This window comes from Equus quagga, chromosome 15 (assembly GCF_021613505.1).
Source record: "Equus quagga isolate Etosha38 chromosome 15, UCLA_HA_Equagga_1.0, whole genome shotgun sequence".
Lineage (NCBI taxonomy): Eukaryota > Metazoa > Chordata > Mammalia > Perissodactyla > Equidae > Equus > Equus quagga.
In genome coordinates, this window is record NC_060281.1 from 53,188,172 (window position 1) to 53,209,257 (window position 21,086).

The following is a 21,086-nucleotide window of genomic DNA, read 5'->3' on the forward strand; positions in this document are numbered from 1 at the left end:
ACACACACACACACACACACACACACACACACACACACACACACACAGCCACCCCGCATCCCTGCTAACCTGATTTCCAGCTTAAAGTGGTCGGGTGGAGCTTACTACCACTGCTGTCCTCATTTTTTTCCCCATCCTTATCCTTTCTCCTTTCTGGAGTTCTGCAGAAAATCTGCTTTAGATATACAGGAAAGAAGGAATGATTATTCCTTTTCTTGGTGCAAGAGAAACAGTTCAAACTTCAGGCCACATAAATCCAGGACGAGCTCTCAGCTCTGCCTTGGACGAGCTCTGGGAAGATGAGCATATTACTTCAATTTCTCTAGGCCCCATTTTCTTCATCTCTACATAAGGATAACACTGATCATTTCTCATAATTGAAAGAAATGATATACAACATATATCTGGCACAACCTGTATCAACAGAACCAATATTAGATTGAATATCTAATTTAGATATATTTATGTGTTTAGAATATTTATGTGTGTTGAAAATAGTTATTTGTAAATAAGAAGTATGAATGCTCGCTACACTGTGACACATGCGGGTTGCCGCCCCCCTCCTAAAGGTCTTTGTGATCTGACAATTTAGTGTCTGAAAATCAACTGCTCATGGGATAGCATATGTCTCTGTCCCCAGTCAACTTGCCGGTCCTCTTTTTGCCTTCTCTAAGTAGCTTTCTTTGACCACCACTCTAATTTAGCTCTTAGGAATGCTGAGTTACCTAAGAACTGCTATGACTCTACATTCAGACATGAAGGCAGCACCCGAAAGTGTCAACAAGAATGATACGATACATAAGAGCAGGGAGTTATTTCAAGTATGGCAGGCACAGGGCCACCGTGACACAGGGCTGACACCCACAGCCATGCTGGCACAAGAGTGGGAAATATGGTATTGGGCCATCACCAGGAAGATGCACCACAGGTCACACAGGTATTCCCAGACAACATATGGGAAACACCCCTGAAAACCAACCCAGTCCTGAAGTAAAGAGAGAGGTGGGTGCTATTATGTGCTTTCAGTTGCCTGGCATACCTTGGACTCCTTTCCAAACTATCATACACAGCTGAAAAGATTTCATAGGATATGAAAACAGGAGGCTGCAAACTGGAATTTCTAATAGAAATCTGTGGCTTAAAAATTGAGAATTTACTTTGGATCAACTCCAGGTAGCATCTGTCTCTGTATGTTTCAACTCACTGCTACCCATTCTTCTAGACAATAAAATATTGGACTAGGTTTACTGAACCAAATCAGTTGAGACACGGGTACCTGTTCAGGTTTTAGACTAGAGACATTTAAGCCAAAGTGATAATGTGTAAACATCCAAAGAGGATTCAAAGAATCTAAAAACAGCCTCATGAACTTTGAGCATCAACGTAATACTGTGTAACATCCTCTGAAAGAAACACTACCTACTTCAACTCATGAATTCTAGAATGCTTATTAAAAATCAGCCTCATTATGTCATAGTTGTGCTCACGAAGGACTATGAAAAGCCTTCATTCAAAAGACTAAGCTATATTATATGTCAATTATACCTCAATTAAAACAAAAAAGACTGAGCTAAAAGTTGGTAACTATGTGATACACAGTATAAGGTAGTTTTGCCGGAGCTCCTGTAGCTCAGCGTATGTCTTAGATTGCTACATTGCACGTAGTTATGAGACAGAACCTAGCCTTAAACTGTCACTAAAAAGCAACCAGAATAATAGTTTTCTAAGCATTAAAATTTTTTTTCAAATAATTTCGAATGAGTCAATTCTCCAGAGCAGTTAGATGTTAGCAAACTCAATCTATGGATAAGAGAAAACGGGAATGGAAACTGGTACCTACCTGGAATCCTATTAAGTGTTACCCAGAAATGTTCATCAGGACTGTAGGTATCTTTTGACCACCGTAGCAGATCAATGGCCCTTTTGTCTTGGAAGACAAAGTTGACAAACTCTCTGGTAAGGGCCACATAGGCAGTGCCAAAGTAGATGGTCAGCTGATGTGGAGGTGAGGTTTTCAAAATATTGGTGTTTTTCACAAAAGAGCCATCTTTGCCTATGTGCTCTCGGTGGACATACTTAGTCCGTCCAATGGCATGAGCTGGGGGCAGCACTCCTGGGGTAATGTTTTTCCCTTTAAATCCTTTCAGGTACTGAACTATTTCCTTGTTGGTTTTCAGGGGGAAATCTTGCCCGCAGGTGTTGATGGCATACTTCCATGGAACCTCCGAGGCCACAAGGTCTTTTAGGCAGTTCAGGTCTGCCTGGAGCCTGGAAATTCCTGCATAGACCACCGGCTCTATCTTTGAAGCAATGAAAGCATTTTGGAAGCAATTCAGTAACTGCCACACAGATTCCTTAAACTCATTTGTGGCTTTGTCATCCACATGAACACAGTAGACGTTTTGGGGCATATAGATAGCCCTGAAGAGCCTTTCAAAAGTATCAAAGTCCTTATGGATGACCATGACATACGCCAAAGGGAAGGCAACTTCTTCTTCTGAGAGGGGGCTTGTGATGTAGTGATTCTGGAGGAGGTAGTCCTTGCAAGAGACACTTCCCAAAGGTGATGTCAGGGTCTTTCTCCACAGAAAGGCTGGCTTATCTTCTAAGGCGTTATTACAGGCTTGTACTCTTAAATACCTTTCACTGGAACCATTCAGCTTCCTGTGACTTTTTAGCAAGCTTAATTGGCATGTATTGAAAAGTATCACCAAAAAAACCACACTGAGCACAGTGAAAGCAAAAAAGTGAAGCCTCCAAAAGTTCATTATTTTCACTTCCTTGGGGAAGATGTAGATCTCTCCAGGGATCAAGAAATGATCAGTCCCTGAAACCACAAGTGTGAAGGGGTTGAACTGACTTCTTTTGCCAGTCTTGAATTTCGACAGCTTCTCGGGAGGGCTTCTTTGCCCGAGTCCTTTAATCCTCATCTATTCTCTGCTTCAGTGCCGTGTCCATCCTTTTTGGCATTGGCCGGAAAGGAGATGCTTCTCTAAGGCACACTGCGCTTCAGCCTGCGGTGCTGAACCCGGCTACTTAGCAGAGCCTGGCTCTTGGCTCTCGGCTCAGCCCAGCCTTCGGGAAGCCGTCCTCATTTGCATGTGAAACGCAAGTGGTGGATCTTAGCATATTACGTTATGGAATGGAATGACGGGTCCTTTTCACTGGGACTGAGTTTCTCTTGCTTCCCCCCACCTCCCTTCCATCTAATCTATTCCGATCTGATCTCCCTTCTCTTCTCACGCTTTCCTTGTGCCTTTTAGAATAAGTGATGCTACTTTTTCTGGTTAGCCCCACAATCTGCTAACCAGTCCTTAGAAATTACAGCATTTAGGACTTCTGCTTCTGGGGTTTATTTCTCTTCCTGTTTCTCTGCCTCCTCTTTTCATTTCAGTCTCATCTCTACCTCTGGGCACATACAGACACGGATAAGGAAAAAAGAGCTTCCAACAAGTCTAAGGAGAAGATGACCAGCACCAAAAATGTCTGATGGTTAGGTGGGTGTTTGCTGGATTAAATCAGACAGTTTCTGATAGTGTTACATAGCGTATCTATGTATGTGCAGGCTATGGGAAGAAGGAAATAAGAATTACACTCTTGGGGGCATGGGACAAGGGGAGAAGGAACCTAGGAGTGACTTTAAACATTAAAGGGTCAGTGTGAATGACATAAGTGAAATAAACACACCTTAGTGCACACACCAGAGAGAAAGGTGATACTCATTGTTCCCAGAGAACAAAAGTTGGTTCCCTTTCACACAGAACTTCAGATAACTTGAGCTGTTGACATGGTATTATCTACAACATGTGGAGTGACTGGCCACTGGGTCTCTTTAAAAGGCCGACATCTTCAGATCTGAGGTCATTTCATAGAACTCAAAGGATTTTTCTTCCCACCCAACCCCCTCTCCCACTTCCTTACTCTGAAGAAAGAACAAAGGCTCAGGGCTGCTGCAAAATTCCTGGAAGCATCTGTCAGTGTACTGCAGGGGAGCCAGGAAGAGAAGCCCAGCAGGTCCGGTCACATTACAGAGGGCTTCTCCGAGCTCACTTGTGCCAGGTGCCTTGAGCACTCATCGAGTGTGGAGTGCGTTGCAGATTGATGCTGATGGTAAGGACGCTTCTGGAGGAAAGTTACTGCTCCAATTAAAAGTTCAACAGTGGCAGCCATACAAGGTATGCTAAAAGTGGCTCTGCTCCCCTCTTATTCCCGAAGTCACCCAGTTATCCACCTGCTGGGCATGATGTGGCAGCTGGAGCAGCTGCCCCTGTTAGGAAAACACTTGGTATGTAATGCAGCGATCTCCCCACCCCCCTCCTATCCCACACCACCCTTAACGTCTTACAGCTCACGGGACTAATGAATGGCAGTAGTACTGTAGATGTGACAAACAGCGACTTGGAGATAGAGTCAAAGAGTTGGCAGGGATCTAAAGATCACCTAACACAACCTTTATTTTATGGATGAGGAAACTGAGGCCAATAAATATATTTTTTTCGAAGTCATTCAGCTGGATAGAAGCCAGAGCCTTAATTCTACAGCTCCCTTGTCCAGAGGCTGGAGCCAGGACAGTTGGATTCAAATCCCAGCCGGTCGCCACCAGCTGTGCGAGCAGGGTGAAGTTACTTAACCTGTCTCAGCACCAAGTTCTTGGTTTGAGAGATGGGAAATAACAGTGGTTCCTATTTCACATGGTTGTTGAGAACATTCAATGAGACAACTCTTGTTCAGGGTTTGTGTTCGCCTACGTGCAACAGGCATTAGCGACTACTGTCGCTGTTGTTTCTCTTTTGAAAAATATCCACCATTTCTGACCCTATTAATGAACTGATATTTTGATTTCTGTTCTTAGTAATGGAAAAGAAAAGTATTTGCACTCTTAAGGCTTTCAAATGGGTTGATTTATTCCCACTCATAAAAGTGGTGGTTAAATTCCACACTTTCTCTTCCCCATCTCTCTTTCCCCTTCACCCCAGAAGAAAAATACTAGAAATGTGGCTGTATGAAGGGAAGAACTGAATAGTCCATTTTGCTGCCCTCATTTCCCTTCATTCTTACCAGAGCCACACCCTTTTCTGCAAAATACATCCTTGACACGTGTGGGAGAGCAGCAGGGGGAAGGCAGAGGGAGGAAGGGAGGCAAAGGCTTTCATTGCAAGTTCAGTAGAGTTTTTCCCTCTCTTTGCCTGGAGCCTTGATCTACAACAGGGAGTTCTGGTGGAATGCCGATGCAAAGCAAACTCCCCAAGTCTTTAATCATGATTTAGTCAAAGCAGATTGCACATAGGGGGTGGAGTGGTATGCAACACGCTTTACAGTCCAAAACAGCAGTATCCAAAAAAAACACTTCCATAGTCTGTCCTGCCTTATTTGCGATGGTTTCGATGAACAGCCTGAGATTAGAATGTGATGCCTTTTTAGTGGCTGGCCCAGCAGTAGGTTTGTTTTGCCTGGTATCTGTGGTAACTGAACAGGCATGTTCTTCTAGCAAATAATTGGGCAGGCTAAGCTATTAACTTCCAACCAGGACATTATGTCTGCTCCGTTTACTCTAGCTGGCTTAACATATTGAAAACTGTCATCAAGTGGACATTTTTGTATCGCTCCCTGCCTCCCTCATGCCCCAGGATAACCTTTACTGTCACAAACAAGGAGACAGCACAAGGACAGCAGCTAACAACACATAATCAGTTCAGCCAAACATTAAATCAAAAGGCCAGGCTCTCTGGGGCTTTCTGAGAACAAGGCAGGTCTTTTCTCTGTTACAGTCACTCAGTTTTCATTAACCTTACAGGAGTGGTGCGTCCACTCCCGCAGGGCTGTCAAAGGCCAGCATGAGGCTGGTTTCGTGGGGGCGGGGCTGGCATCCGGGCCTGACTTGTTCCCAAGTCCTGATAGCTCTCCTCTCCCTCAGACTGCTCTCTCGGCGTAATGAGTGCTATTGAATCAAGGCACTGCTTTTTGATGGGTCCTCTCACCTCCCTACAGGTTACAGCACCCTGCTCCCCAACTAAGGCTTTGGTTCCGTCAGTCTGGCAACCTCACACACTTCAGTCGCAAGCGAGACACAGAGAGTAAACAAGAAGAGGCCTCCCAGGAACCGAAATAATGATCACACGTTGTAGGCCCGGTGCACACACTCAGATGTGTACAGGCAGGTAAGTGAAAAAAGTAAGTGAAGCTAGTGGAGGGGAGGAAAAACAGGGCTAATGAGTTCACAAGTGGCAGCTAACACTTGGCCAAGGCGTCGAGGACGTTGAGGGAGGGTGGGGACCTTGGCCAAGAGCCATCGTCCCACCTAAAGGAAGCAGCTGCCTCTCAACGCCAGCAATTAATGCCACGCTAGATCATGGGCCCAGGGCTCCCAGCTCTTCAGATACTTTAAGAGAGAAATCTGAATTTTACCAAAAGAAAATTCCCAAACTCTTTGACTATTATCAAGTAATTAACAAAGTTTGAAGACACGAGTGCATGCATGCATAGCCACCCTGAAGATGGCATTTGACCCTCGGGATGCCAGTTTATCATCTTTGCTTTAAGCATCAAAGGCCATGGACTTTGAATCCCTCTTGAGGCTTAGCCTATTGACTCTTAGTTTAGACACAATCATAGCAAACTTTCTCAGACTTAAGCAGATAAGAAGTCACAAATTAGAAGAGCGATGTAGGACTGGTAGATTCGGGCAGCCTACTGTCAGCAACAGGTGATGGTCTGAGAATGAAATTGATTCAAGAAAAACTCCGAAAGCAGAGCGAGGCAGGACCATTCAATTAATGGATGACTGGCATTTGTGTAGCTCAATGACCATCTTATTACCTTCAACCACTACCTCTAGTATTTATAATTAGCAAATAAGTTAATATCTATGAAAGGCTTGAAAACTGTGGCGATCAGTACAGACACTGGGCCAACCCAGACCATCTTTGAAAACAAGCAGAGTACTAACATTTAGTGAAACAGAAATATAAATGTATTCATATATATCCTATACATACATTCTGCATATTCTATTTAAAAAGGCATTTCTGGAATAGGTTTATTCAAAATAGGTTTTTTTAATTAACTGTTTTGTGCACAAAAGGGTAGGCTTTCAATTAGCTAGAAAACTCACATCTGTGACAAAACTTTTTCCTAAAAAAATGTTAGGTGATATGTTTATTTACCACATGATTCAACATCGGGCAACATCACTCTTTCTGTAAAGGGCCAGGTGGTAAAGACTTTAGGCTTGTGGGCCATTTGGTCTCCGACACAACCCCTGAACACTGCTACTGAAGCATGGAAGTCGCCATAACAACAGGTGATTGTGTCCTGCTAAAACTTTATTTATGGACATCGATCTCTCAATTCCATATAATTTTTGTGTCATGAAATAGTCTTCTTTTGAGATTTTTTTCAACAACTTAAAAATGTAAAATCATTCTTAGCTCATGGGCAGTACAAAAATAGGCCAGATTTAGCCCGTGGGCTGTATGTAGTTTGCTGATCTCTGCTCTAGATTATGATCATGTTCCTCCAGGCCTAAATTTTGCAACATCAGAGTCTTTGCAATGACCTATAATTTCTTTATTTTTCAAGATGAAGAAATGTGATATGAAGGAAAACAGTAATGTTGATCATCCTTGTATCTGCCTGAAGCCCCTTGATGTACACCATCTGGGTTATAGCGCAGATGTGACTATGTGCCCCAGTTTCCTTTCTTCTCCTATATGATGCAGATGTTAAGAACACTGACCTCATAGGGTTCTTAAGAGATTTAAACAAGTCAGTGCATAAAAACAGCTTAGAACAATGTCTTGCAAGTAAGAAGTGATCAACAAATCTTAAGGCATCTCTCTTTCTGTTGCCAGACCCGGCTCACCTGGGACCCTCAGAACCCCATCCACCTTCCTAGGTCTGTTTAGTGAAGTAGAACAGCTGTGCTGGAGGGGTCGCTCTGCCCCTGAAAGATGCCAGGGCACAGGCAGGAGGCCTCAAGGCCCTCATTATCATGGGCAGCTTCAGTCTCTTCTGCCCTCTCCCCGCACCCAGGGTAGGGGAACTGCCCCTCATTCCCAATCACAGCCTCTTGAACCTGTTCTTTCAACTGTATCTGACTCTGTTACCTCTTCAGAGAGCCAGCCTGCTGGTGCACCCTGAGAAAAGCTGATGACAGAGACAAATATGCAGCTTGGTGGTGAAGACCAAGGCTTTGGAGCAGGGTTTAAATCTGGCTCTGCTGCTTACTATGTGACCCGGAGAAAGTTTCTTGAGATCACTGTGCGCTAGTTTCCTAATTTTAAAAAAGGAGAAGTAGAAGGGCTGGCCTGGTGGCACAGTGGTTAAGTTCGTGCACTCCGCTTCGTTGGCCCAGGGTTCGCAGGTTTGGATCCCAGGCACAGACCTACACACCACTCATCAAGCCATGCTGTGGCAGGCGTCCCATATAAAAAATAGAGGAAGACTGGCATGGATGTTAGCTCAGGGTCAATCTTCCTCACCAAAAAAAAAAAAAAAAAGAAAGAAAGAAAAGAAAAGAAAAGAAAAAAGGAGAAGTAGAAAGTCTACCCAAGTGGTGGAAGTCTGGCTAAGAAGCTTTCTGTACCTTTACCCCAAACTATTCCACATAACGCCACCCCACCTTACTGCATTGTTGTAGGACCACACTGCTTTCTTTCTACTCCCTAGCAGCCTACTTGAGAGTAGCAAATTTCTTTCCCTCTGGGGTTAATTGCCCAGATTTAACTCTAATGGCTGAAACAAAAACAAAAGCAAAAAACAAAAAAACCGCAATCAAAAATTTTATCTTTGGATATATTCTGTTAAATTTCAAGGAAAAGAATAGGTGACTATTTGTCTTTCTGTGCTTTTCTGTTTGCAAGTGTCTCCTCTAAGAACAAAAGATTGCAAATTCATGAAGAAAAGACTTTGCATGTCCAAGGTGTGTCCAGATCTGGATGTTCTTCTGGAACCTTTCTCATACAAAATATCCCCCAAACTCTTCCACCTCCATATTTTTTGAATGTTGAATTGAGGTTGCAGTGGAATGGTATTTCTACTAAAAGACAGCACTTTACAATTCAGCTGCTGCCAGAGATCTGTATCTTGAAGATTGTCTTTATCTTCTGAGCATTTTCAGATAAATGGAAACAGAATAGTCTTAAAATAGAGATAGGCAGTAGTTTCCTCCAACTTCTAATTTTAATAGCCCTATTACATTCTTGACTCATTTTCAGTTTATTCAGTCCACTGTCATACTAGCTTCTTTCCCACAGGACGTCATTTACTTGACTTTAGACAGTTTGTTACAAATCCCAAAAGGCAGATGTTTTCTGTTTTCTTAGAAATTAAAGCTGGAACAAATTTGCCTCCAAGATATGTCCTGTGTTTGTACTTAACTGAAGACAATCTTTGCATTTGATTCTCCCATTGCTTGAAGTGGTTTTAGATTCAAATTTATATTTACCAATCCATCCTTTTATATGACACCCTTAACCTTTATAGTTTCTCCCCAAAAACTATGGAAAAATTGCTATAAATGGAGTAGGCTCAGTCCTGGTCTGCTCTGGTTAGGGCCCTCATGGCTGATAGTGTAGTTTTGATCATTACTCTTTAATGTGTCTTCAATGTGTTGTAACCAACATAACTGAGTGGTTTCAATTATAGTTTTCTTCCAGTAAATATCAGTGCTGTTCTGTGGAACATAAATATCTAGGGCACTAATTCCTGATCACGAGATGACCTGGTCATTGGTAAGGTGAGCAGGAGTATGTGGAGGCAGCACTGTCCCTGTGTGCCCAGGATTGAGAGATTTCACAGGAAATGGGATTGTCAGAGCTACAACTAGGAAATCCTGGACAAATCAGGATGGATCGGTCATCCTATATACCATCAGCCCTACCCACTCTCTGCTGAAAGGTATACTAACTAAAGGGTATTCAATAACTGATCAGTGTGGAAGGAAAAGAAATGTTTAAACCATTTATCTGGATGGGGGGAGCATGCAGATCATCAAAAGTCTGCAAACTGTAATGCATAAAAACCCTACACGTCCCTTCTCCACATGTCCCTGAACCACTGAGGCATGGGGACAAAATGATTGACATATGTGGGGTAGCTTTACAGTCAACCTAAAAGAAAGCATTTAAACCATTCTAACTACACAGATGTTCCCCAGTGGATCTAAGAATGTCTTAGTCACAGCTTAAATAATGATGGGAGAACCTAAAAGGAAATTAACTGTTATTACACTGTCAACTGGATCTAAAGTCCTCTCCCTCCACACCACACGTGACTTGAGAAATCTTTCTGTAAAGGGGGGATTAATAGAAAAATAGGGGTCTCATGAATGGAAATGCTTATTTTAATATTTATAATCAATGGGCAATGAAATCAGAAAATGTTAATTCATTTTACAGAGCATCATAAGCAACCAGCCATTTGATCTCTCTGACTCTCAATTTCCAAATCTGCACATCGTCGGGATTGGAACTAGGTGCTCCCGAAGGCTTCTTTCAGCTCTAAAATGCTGTGATTATGCTAGATTCTGTGCAGAATAGAAAGGGGGCTGTTTTTACGGGAAAGCTGCATTAGAGAGTTTTGTTTAGACTCAGTAGTGCATGGGAAATTCCAAAATGTGATAAGATTAACTGACCAAGGAGGCTTGGAGGTGGAGTGGAGGGCAGTTAGCTCAGACAGACCAAAGTCCTGGGAGAGGAGAAACCAGACAGGGAGGTGTTCAGCCTCTCCAGGAGACCACCCAACACGTAGCCGGACTTCAGAGTCTCAGGTGGGCAGTTTCCGCGTGGAACATGGACGCCATTTGGAGTCCTTGGCAGGAGGGCCTTCCTGCTGTAGAACCACAAGGAGCTCAAAGAAGTAGCTCTAACTTCAACTGAGGACAGAATTACAGATTTTCAATGAACGAGGAAATATGCGAGGACTGGGGGTGGTGTGGCTAAAGAGGAAACATCTAGAAGAGGGGACTAATCATGTCAGGAAGCTAATTCCATTAGGATGGTCTGAGTATCTTTGGTTTGCTTAGTAAAGATCACAGCTTTTTCCCCTAATGTTTTCACTAAGTTCTGATCTTTTAAATTTGGCCGAAGAGAAAGATTATGGGGAATGAATATCATGGAAGTACCAAGTTCAAGGACAAAGACTCTGAAAGCATAACCTGCAACCATCCATTCTCTGAAAACACGGCACTGAAGTGGCTAAAAGGTAAATATATTTGGGGGGAAAGGAGAGTCTGTTCAATAAATGGTATTGAGAAAACTGGACAGCCACATGCAAAAGACCACCATCTCACACCATACACAAAAATCAGCTCAAAATGGATTAAAGACATGAACATAAGACCTGAAACCATAAAACTCCTAGAAGAAAACACAGGCAGTCAGCTCCTTGACATTGGTCTTGGTTCTGATTTTTTGGATTAGGCACCAAAAGCACAAGCAACAAAAGCAAAACTAAACAAGTGGGACTACATCTAACTAAAAAGCTTCTGTACAGCAAAGGAAACCATCAACAAAATGAAAAGGCAACCAACTGTATGGGAGAATATATTTGAAAATCGTGTATCTGATAGAGGGTTAACATTCAAAATATATAAAGAATTCATACAACCTAATAGTAAAAAACCAAATAATCCAATTAAAAAATGGGCAGAAGATCTGAAGACATTTTTCCAAAGAAGACATACAGATAGCCAACAGGCACATGAAAAGGTGCTCAGCGTCACTAATCATCAGGGAAACGCAAGTCAAAACCACAATAAGATATTATCTCACACCTGTCAGAATGGCTATTATTAAAAATACAAGAGATAACAAGTGTTGGCAAGAATGTGGAGGAAAGGGAACCCTTGTGCACTGCTGACAGGAATGTAAATTGGTGCAGCCACTATGGAAAACAGTATGGAGGGTCCCCCCAAAATTAAAAATAAAACTACCGTATGATCCAGCAATTCTAATTCTGGGTATTTACCTGACAGGAAATAAAAACACTAACTTGAAAAGATATCTGCTCCCTTATGTTCATTGCAACATTATTTACAATAGCCAAGACATGGAAACAACCCAAGTGTCCATCAAAGGATGAGTGGATAAAGAGAATGTGGTATATATACACAACGGAATATTGTTCAGTCATTAAAAAAGAAGGAAATCTTGCCATTGTGACAACATGGAGGGCATTATCCTAAGTGAAATAAGTCAGACAGAGAAAGACAAATACCATATGATCTCACTCATATACAGAGTCTGAACAACAAAAAAACAAACTCATAGATACAGAGAACAGACTGGTGGTTGCCAAAAGTGGGGGGTAGAGAGCGGGTGAAACAGGTCAAAAGGTACAAACTTCCAGCTATAAAATAAATAAGTCCTGGGAATGTAAAGTACAGCATGGTGACTATAGTTAATAATATCATATTGTATATTTGAAAGTTGCTAAGAGAGTAAATCTTAAAAGTTCTCATCACAAGGAAAAAAATTTTGTAACTGTGCGGTGATGGGTGTTAACTACACTTACTGTGCTGATCATTTCAAAGTATATACAAATACCAAATCATTACGTTGTACACCTGGAACTAATGTTCTCTGTCAATTATATCTCAATTTAAAGAAAGGTAAACACATTTGGGAAAAACTTTCTGCCACTCATGGCTTTGTCCAAAAGCATCTTGGGAAAGAATGCCACATATTGTGCAAGTCAGAGGATGAGAGAAAGAGAGGCTTGTGGGCAGATCTGTCACTGAATAACTACATTAAGAAATGGTTAGTTAGGCCCTACTGACGCCTGATTTAGCTTTTCTTGTCCTTCATTGGGAGCTGTCTGTGTTAATATGGGCTGGTGCGATTTTTAAATTGGGCATTGGATTGTATTTTTATGATCTTACATGAAGAGAATCTGGAATGGAAGTAGAACCTACCTCTAAAAAATATATGGCCTTGGGTCTGCATTAAATCGGATAATCGATGTTCATGGAAAAACTGGGTTGAAATGTTTGCCTTCTTTACCTTACATTCAGTCAGCATTACTTTCCCATCATTCTTTGTCCAAATGGATTAAAGTCAAACAACGTATAATGATGTAGTTACGAAAATAAATGTAATGAATACATAAAAAAAGAGAAATGGTTAGTTAGGAAAGTAATATTGGCTGCTTTGGATGTAGCTTTCTAAGACTGCAAATTGTCCACCTCAGAAACAAAGAATCACTAAAAATCTTAGTAGGGTCATTTGCTTCACCAAATGATGGGTTAGTTCCATCAAAGAAGCAGCCTCATCAAAACCCAGATCTGGTCTTTAAAGCAGGGGCCGCTGCTGTTGAGCTGTTCTTTTTACTTCTGTGGTGCAGAATTCGGTGCCCATTTGGCACCGGATGGTGGGCCTCGGATTGAAGCACAGACTGGCTTGAGCCACTGTTGCCCCCAGGATGAGCGTGACATGGAGGAGTATTCCCAAGATGAGCAAGATGCTTTGGAAGAACTGAAGGAGAGAGAACAGTCCCATTGCTGTTGACTAGAGGCAAAAAAGACCAAGAAAATTCCCAGAAAAGCTCAACATGATGGAAGATGCTATGTAAAGCCAAGCCCTCAGGATTTGGCAAAGTAATCTAAGCTGTGTATGTGCGTTGTGTGTGGTGATGAGGGTGGTGGCAAAGGGGGGTGATGATTTGTAGCTGAGTGGACAGCAGTGCTGAGGGGCATATTAAAATTATTTCCATTTGACTCAATTCAAGAAATATCTATTCTTATCCCACTGGCTGCTTGCTATGTTGGGCTGCTAAAGATAGAAAAAACCCCGAAAAGATTATACAGGAGTCCCCCCTTATCCACGGTTTCACTTTCTGAGGTTGCAGTTACGCATGGTCAACCATGGTCCAAAAATATCAAGTGGAAAACTCCAGAACTATACAATTCAGAAGTTTTAAATTGTGTGCCATTCTGAGTAGCATGATGAACTCTCATGCTGGTCTGATCTGTCTCACCTGGGACGTGAATCAGCCCTTCGTCCAGCGGGTCCACACTGTGTACACTACCGCCTGTTAGTCACTTAACAGCCATCTTGGTTATCAGATCAACTGTCATGGTATTGCTGTGCTTGTGTTCAAATAACCCTTATTTTACTTAATAATGGCCCCAAAGTGCAAGAGCAGTGATGCTGGCAATTCGGATATGCCAAAGAGAAGCCATAAATTGCTCCCTTTGAGTGAAAAGACAAAAGTTTTCGACTTAATAAGGAAAGAAAAAAAATCATATGCTGAGGTTGCTAAGATCTACGGTAATTTTTATTACAGTATATTATTATAATTGGTCTATTTTATTATTGTTGTTAATCTCTTACTGTGCCTAATTTATAAATTAAACTTTATCATAGGTATGTATGTAGAAGAGAAAACATAGTATATACGGGGTTCAGTACTATGCCTGGTTTCAGGCATCCACTGGGGGTCTTGGAACATACCGCCATGGATAAGGGGGGCCTGCTGTAGTCCTGACAGGGTAATTTGATATTCACATTCATAATTATAATGCCAAGAAGATTATAAAATGACGAAAAGGGAGTTAAAATAAAGGTTTCCAAAAGTGTACAATTGAAAAAGAAAACATAGGAAAAGCTTCCTAAACGATGAGGCACTGAATGCCGACCTATTAAGGCCATTATGTAAATGGGAGAGATGGAGGAGAATGGCACAAGTGAAGAGAATGACATGAAGAAAAGTACCCAGTGCAGGAATATACGGCACGGTGGTTTTTCCGGAGTGTCCCTTCCAGGGAAGGCAGCAGTGGGAATTGATAGGTGACATCCAGCAAGGATCTGTTGATATCCAATACCCCATGTTGAGATGTTTATGCTGAATAATTCAATAAGCTGTTGAAACTCCCTGCAGCTTTTGGGATTGAGAAGTTATTCTTGGAGCTATGCTTTAAAAGGAAAATATGTCAAGAGTGTTAGAATGGTTTGAAGAGGGAGATTTGGGCCAGAGGGATCACTTGGACGAGTTCTAACAATCTACTTGAGAGGCACGATGGGCGGGAATTAGAGCTGTAGTGATAGGGATGGGAACGGTGAGACTCACTAGGAACCCATCATGGACAGAATGTACAGAATGCGCTGATTAGATATCGGGGCCTGGAAGGGGGAAGTTGGCCAACACAGAGAACAGTGGTGCCAGCCACAGAGATTCTGGAGAAGTGAGTTTATGGGGAGTAGGGAGATGGATGGGGGAGCATGTCAGCAGGTGCCAATGGGAACCTCAGGAAGAGATATCCAAAAGACAAGGAGAAATGTGGGAGAAGGCCTGAGGAGCATGGTGGAGGGTTAGCGTTCATCAGTACAGAAATGGTGTTGAGCTACAGACGTAAATGAGCATCAAGGGAGAAAGAACAGGAAGAGCCAAAAAGCAAACTGAGGAAAGACTCAAGGGGAATGTTTACTGAAAACTTACATTTCCTGATTCTAAATTTCACAGAGAACAGTGGCTCTAAAATCAATTATTATCCAAGTCTCCATTCAATAATCAGTAACTAAGAATAGGGAAAGCACAGAATTATCCATTTAAATACAAGTTTTTCAAAGAGGGATTATAAAAGCAATTGCCCTTTAACACATTTGGCGACATGACAGCTTTTTCATAATGTTGGAGTCATAGCTCAAAGTTCTATGACCAAGTATTGCTCCAAGACTGCTGGCTTCAGTCTTTGATAATTATCTCTTCATAGCGCTCCAGCCCTATCTGCCTTCCTAAGTAAAAATGACTTTTATTATGTATTTATTTTTAAATTGAGATAACATTGGTTTAAAATATTATGTAGATTTCACGTGCACAACATTGTAATTCAACTTTTGTATATACTACAGCGTGCTCACCACCAGAAGTCTAGTTTCCATCCATCACCATACAATTGACCCCCTTTTCCCATTTTGCCCTCCCCCCACCCTTTCTCCCCTCCAGTAACTACCAATCTGTTGTCTGCTTCTTTGAGTTTTTGTTTTGTTTTGTTTGTTCATTCGTTTTGTTTTTGATATTCCATCTATGAGTGAGATCATACGGTATTTGTCTTTCTCTGTCTGACTTGTTTCACTTAGCATAATATCCTAAAGCTCCATCCGTATTGTTGCAAATGGCAAGATTTCATCTTTTTTATGGCTGAACAATATTCAGTTGTATATATACAACACATCTTCTCTATCCATTCATCTGTTGATGGGCATTTAGGTTGTTTCTATATCTTGGCTATTATAAATAATGCTGTAATGAACATAAAGGTGCAAATAGCTTTTCAAATTAGTGTTTTTGTATTCTTTGGATAAATACCCAGCAGTGGAATAGCTGGATCATATGGTAGTTCTGTTCTTAATTTTTTGACAAATCTTCATACTGTTTTTCATAGTGGCTGCACCAGTTTGCATTCCCACCAGCAGCGTATGAGGGTTCCCTTTTCTCCACATCCTCTCCAACGCTTATTTCTTGTCTTTTTAATGATAGCAATTCTCATGGGTGTGAGGTTATATCTCATTGTGGTTTTGACTTGTATTTCCCTAATAATTACTGGTACTGAACATTTTTCATGGGCCTGTTGGCCATCTGTATGTCTTCTTTGGAAAAATATCTATTCAGATCCTCTTTTAGAAAAGAACGATTCTATACACTGCATTGTGACTGGGGGACAGAACTCTGGATTAGAAGAAAGACGATGTGAATTTGTGCCCTGACTTTGCTAATTACTAGCTGTTCAATAAAGTCAATCAATATTTAGAGAAGGTGTACATCCTAAAGGGAAGTTAGGTTGCAAAGTCAGTATGTAAAAGGAAAACAACATACAAGTAAAATTCCTCTGGAGAAATCTCTTGGGAATATTCCACATTAAGATGACACAGAGTATCTCCATAATTCCAACATGGCCAATTTTCTCCTTAATCTCTGTCCAGATGATGGATCCTTCTAATGAGCACCAGATGAAGAAGTTGGCTCGAGCTGAGCAGTGATGTTATGAGATGCACACTGTATCTTTAACATTAGTGAGCCATGGGAACCAAGCCCATCATGAGAACAAGCAAAATCCTTATTTAACCTCATGCTCACTCTGAATCCCAGATGTATTGGTTGGAATGGAGGGTAGGGTGGGATGGCCAAAACCGTTTAATCTTACATGCTGTGTGTGTGTGTGTGTGTGTGTGAATACAGTTGAGTTTGTGCAAGTTAAATGAATACGAGCTGGGACTCCATTGTACTGAGCCTGGCTCATGCACCGGGGGTTGTGTGGTATAAGGGAAACAAAAACTAGCAGGTGCAGGTGTCTCCTTGAAGCTCAGTCTAGAAGGCCCCGGGGAACACAAACAGTGCTGCAGGACTGATAATAGTACAACGTGACACAGGAGGAGCGAGGCCACGGGAGTGAGAAGGAGGAAAGGCTTTTTAGAGAATGTGACTCCAAGCTGAAGCTTAAAAGAAAAGCACGTGTCAGTCAGATGAGGGAAAGGAAGGAAGAGCATTTCAGAGCATCCTGGCTGGGGAGTGGCATGAGTTGAGGCAGGCAGACTGGAAGTGGCACATTTGGGACCTACAAGTCAACTAGGAGAGCTGGGGTGCCATATGGGATGGGGTGCATAGTTAAAAACGGCACTAGAAAGGCCAAGCGGCCTGATTGCAATGAGTTCCCCGTGCCCAGTGAAGGGGCCAGGATGTTACGCTGAGGTAATGGGGATCCTCAGAAGGTTTCTACGAAGGAGAGAGATGTGATCATGTGCATTTTTGTAAAGGTCTTCCTGTCACTGTGGAGAAGGTGTTAAAGCAGGCTGAGAACGGAGTCAGAAAAGTAGTTAGAAAGAAATTAGACTACTGAAGGAGAGAGAGGAAGAGAGATGGATGGCAGCACCAGAAATGGTGAGGAGGCCAACGGCCAGATCCAGTTTCTTGACTTTACTCTGCACCTGGCACTATGCCAAGCACTTGCAGCCATCATCCTTGCCAATAACCCTGGGAACGTGGTGCTGCCACATCATGTGGTCCCTGTGGCCTTCACACAAGGGCCTTGCCCGCCTCATGCCAGGCCAGCCCTCACCCTCGCTCGCTCGACTGGAGCCACACCGGCTGCTCTTCCGGCTCACCTCAGGGCCTTGGCAATCCCCAGTCCCTCTGCCTGGAACCTCTTTGCCAAGCGCATGGCTGGCTCATTCTCATTTAAGAGGCACCAGTGATGAGCCACTTTTGCCGAGAAGCCTTCCCTGACTCACCCCATTTAAAGTAGGTCCCTTCCTGCATCAGCCTGCTTTTCCTTCATAGCTCTTAGCATAATCTCCAATTAGCTTGTCTACTTTTTATTATCTGTCTCCCCCTTCTAGAATAAATACTCCATGAGAGGTATGGCCTTACTTGTCCTATTTGCTACTATATCCAATAGTGTCTAGGTGCTCAATAAATATTTATTGAATGAATATCCATTTTCTAGATGAAAAATATAATAACAACAACAATAATAAAAACTAACACTGAAAATATGTGCTGGGCACTGGTCCAACTCATTTAAGCCTCACATACTTGATATAAATATTATTATTTTGCCTATTTTATAGATGGGGAAACTGAGGCCCAAAAATTTAGGTAACTTATCCAAGGTCACACAGCTTGTAAATGGCAGAGCGGGGCATACAAAGGTGAGAGCAGGAGTTGAGTTCTGAGTGAGTAGCATTTGAGGTGCCTGTGGAGCACGCTCTCTCATTTACTGCACTCCCTGCTTCTGGGGCAGGGCCATTACCCACCCCTCTGATCCCATCGTCATGTCTGTAAAATGTGGATTTAAGCACCGACCAAACAGGATTCTTGTGAAGATAAAGTGAGATAATGCAGACCTATAGGCAGATGTTCCGTAAACATCAGTTCCCTCATCTTTCCTGAACTTTCTGCTTACTTGAAAAAGCCAAAAGTTCCAGGCAAGATGGGCTATCAAGATGACATAAGGAACAAGAGAGAAAATTCTGGGGTGGGTCCATTATATAATCATTCCACAAGCTTAATAAGACTCAGAATTTAGCTACATTTCATCTTCTGAATACTTGCAGTTATTACAATAATTAAATAAGCATCTGTAAAACTAGGTTCAGTTTAATCTAAATGTATGTCATAAGTCCCACCTATCCTTTTCCTAGATGTTTCTTTTTACTCTTTTTTTTGAGGAAGATTAGCCTTGAGCTAACTGCTGCCAATCCTCCTCTTTTTGCTGAGGAAGACTGGCCCTGAGCTAACATCCATGCCCATCTTCCTCTGCTTTATATGTGGGATGCCTAGCACAGCATGGCTTTTGCCAAGTGGTGCCATGTCCACACCTGGGATCCAAACTGGCGAACCCCGGGCCACCAAGAATCGGAACGAGCGAACTTAACTGCTGCGCCACCGGGCCAGCCCCTCTTTTCATTCTTATTTCCTGCTAGGTATATGCAATATTTGTCTTTGGACAAGTCACAGATTTTAATCTTAAATTTTCTCATCTGCAAATGGGGAGAATAGTCCTTCTTTTATAGAGTTCTTATAAGGACTAAAGGAGATAATATATAAAAAATCCTTTTGCAAACTAAGTACTATCGAAATATAATAGAGGAACATTATTAAATACGTTTTTATAGTGGAAAAGGCGTATGCTTGTTGAGATCAAGCCACTTCAACAGTAGTACTTTCAATTGTGTTCTCCAAGTTAAAATTGCTCAAGTGCTTAGAGCTATAAATCTCATTAAATCCTGCCCCTCTAAGGTCCTGTGGGGATGCTCACTAACGGCTCTCTGCCTGCAGGTGAAGGAACCATCTTGCAGGGGGCGTGTGCTTCTGTCCGCCCAGCACCGTTCTGAGGAACCATCCTCCACCACGTGTGCTTCTGTCCGCCCAGCACCATTCTGAGGAACCATCCTCCACCACGTGTGCTTCTGTCCGCCCAGCACCGTTCTGAGGAACCATCCTCCACAGTAGCCTGCCCCTCACCTCTGGCTCTAGGGTGGGAAAGCGACCCAAGAAAGGTTGGTCAGCATTCTTCCTCCCCTTGATTTGCTTAGGGATTTGGACCAAGCAGGATGACTCTGAGGACTCCCCTGAGCTGTTGCTGGACTATCAGGTCAAAGAGTTTCTTTTCCCCCAGGAGTGCCAGCTGTCAGAACCAAGCACCGGGAGCTACGTCTGGCCATCTCTGACACCATGTGGGGAGCACCTGCCTGAATGAGGCCAACACAGAGAGAGGGAGGCAGAGAGATAGGGGGACCAACTCATCCTAGTTTGCCTGAGGCTTTCCTGGTTTTAGCACTGAAAGTTTCATGCCCAAGACCCTCCCTCAGACCTGGGCAAACAGGGACAGTTGGTCACCCTGCAGAGATGAGCTGGCAAGAAAGAGTCCTGAATATATTGTTTCCCCTCTTGATCCAACTTTATTTGGAGCCCCTCCTTTTTTTTTTTAGGAAGATTAGCCCTGAGCTAACTACTGACAATCCTCCTCTTTTTGCTGAGGATGACTGGCCCTGAGCTAACATCTGTGCCCATCCTCCTCCACTTTATATGTGGGACGCCTACCACAGCATGGCTTGCCAAGTGGTGCCATATCTGCACCTGGGATCCAAACCGGGGAACCCTGGGCTGCCAAAGCAGAACATGCGCACTTAACCGCTGCACCACCAGGCCAGCCCCTGGAGCCCCTTCTTGAGCATCTCAGTTCTGTGACTCACTCAGTTCTGGTGTCTGTTTCAGCAACTGTGAGCTGCATTTCTGTCACTTGCAACTTAAAGGGTCATAACACACTCCCAAATAATGTGCACATGTAAATAAAACTCAAAGTTAAAAAAGTCTAAATCGAAGTAGGAAACACACTATTTTTAGAATTGAAAAATGAGGAAACGTGACCATGTGGTCACTTCTAAGGTTGAGATAAATTTATGTCACAAAGCGGCTCTGAAAAAAAAATGTATACAACATGGAAAAAGGAAGAGAAGCAAATGAAAACATTCCTATGGAAAAAAAAGCATCATGGCACAAGAAAGGTCAGAATAACGCATGAGCAAAATTTCAAAAGAACAAATTTATGCAGTGAGGGGAAAAAACCCAAGGGATGTAACAGCTTTTTC

At 42.6% G+C, this 21,086-nt stretch overlaps 1 protein-coding gene and 1 long non-coding RNA gene across 10 annotated transcripts in view; one reads left to right on the forward strand and one right to left on the reverse strand.

Moving 5' to 3' along the window:
• The window catches only part of LOC124226828 (uncharacterized), a 10,372-nt gene extending 8,109 nt beyond the window's left edge, over window positions 1–2,263 (forward strand). The window contains exon 3 of the long non-coding RNA XR_006885368.1: window positions 2,178–2,263. This is a non-coding gene — a long non-coding RNA (uncharacterized LOC124226828). The remainder of the gene's footprint in view (window positions 1–2,177) is intronic.
• The window catches only part of GCNT2 (glucosaminyl (N-acetyl) transferase 2 (I blood group)), an 85,379-nt gene that overhangs the window by 31,779 nt on the left and 32,514 nt on the right, over window positions 1–21,086 (reverse strand). The window contains exons 1-2 of one of the 9 annotated variants that reach the window (XR_006885362.1): window positions 1,841–3,628; window positions 70–175 (exon numbers count right to left, since the gene is read on the reverse strand). The exons of 7 other annotated variants lie outside the window; for them this stretch is intronic. Coding sequence is in view for 1 of the 2 variants with exons in the window: in XM_046640557.1 (XP_046496513.1) it covers window positions 1,841–2,930 (1,090 nt within the window). In the remaining variant the exon portion in view is untranslated. Of the gene's footprint in view, window positions 1–69; window positions 176–1,840; window positions 3,629–21,086 lie in introns of those variants that run through there. One more of the 9 variants, XM_046640557.1, reaches the window with a different exon arrangement.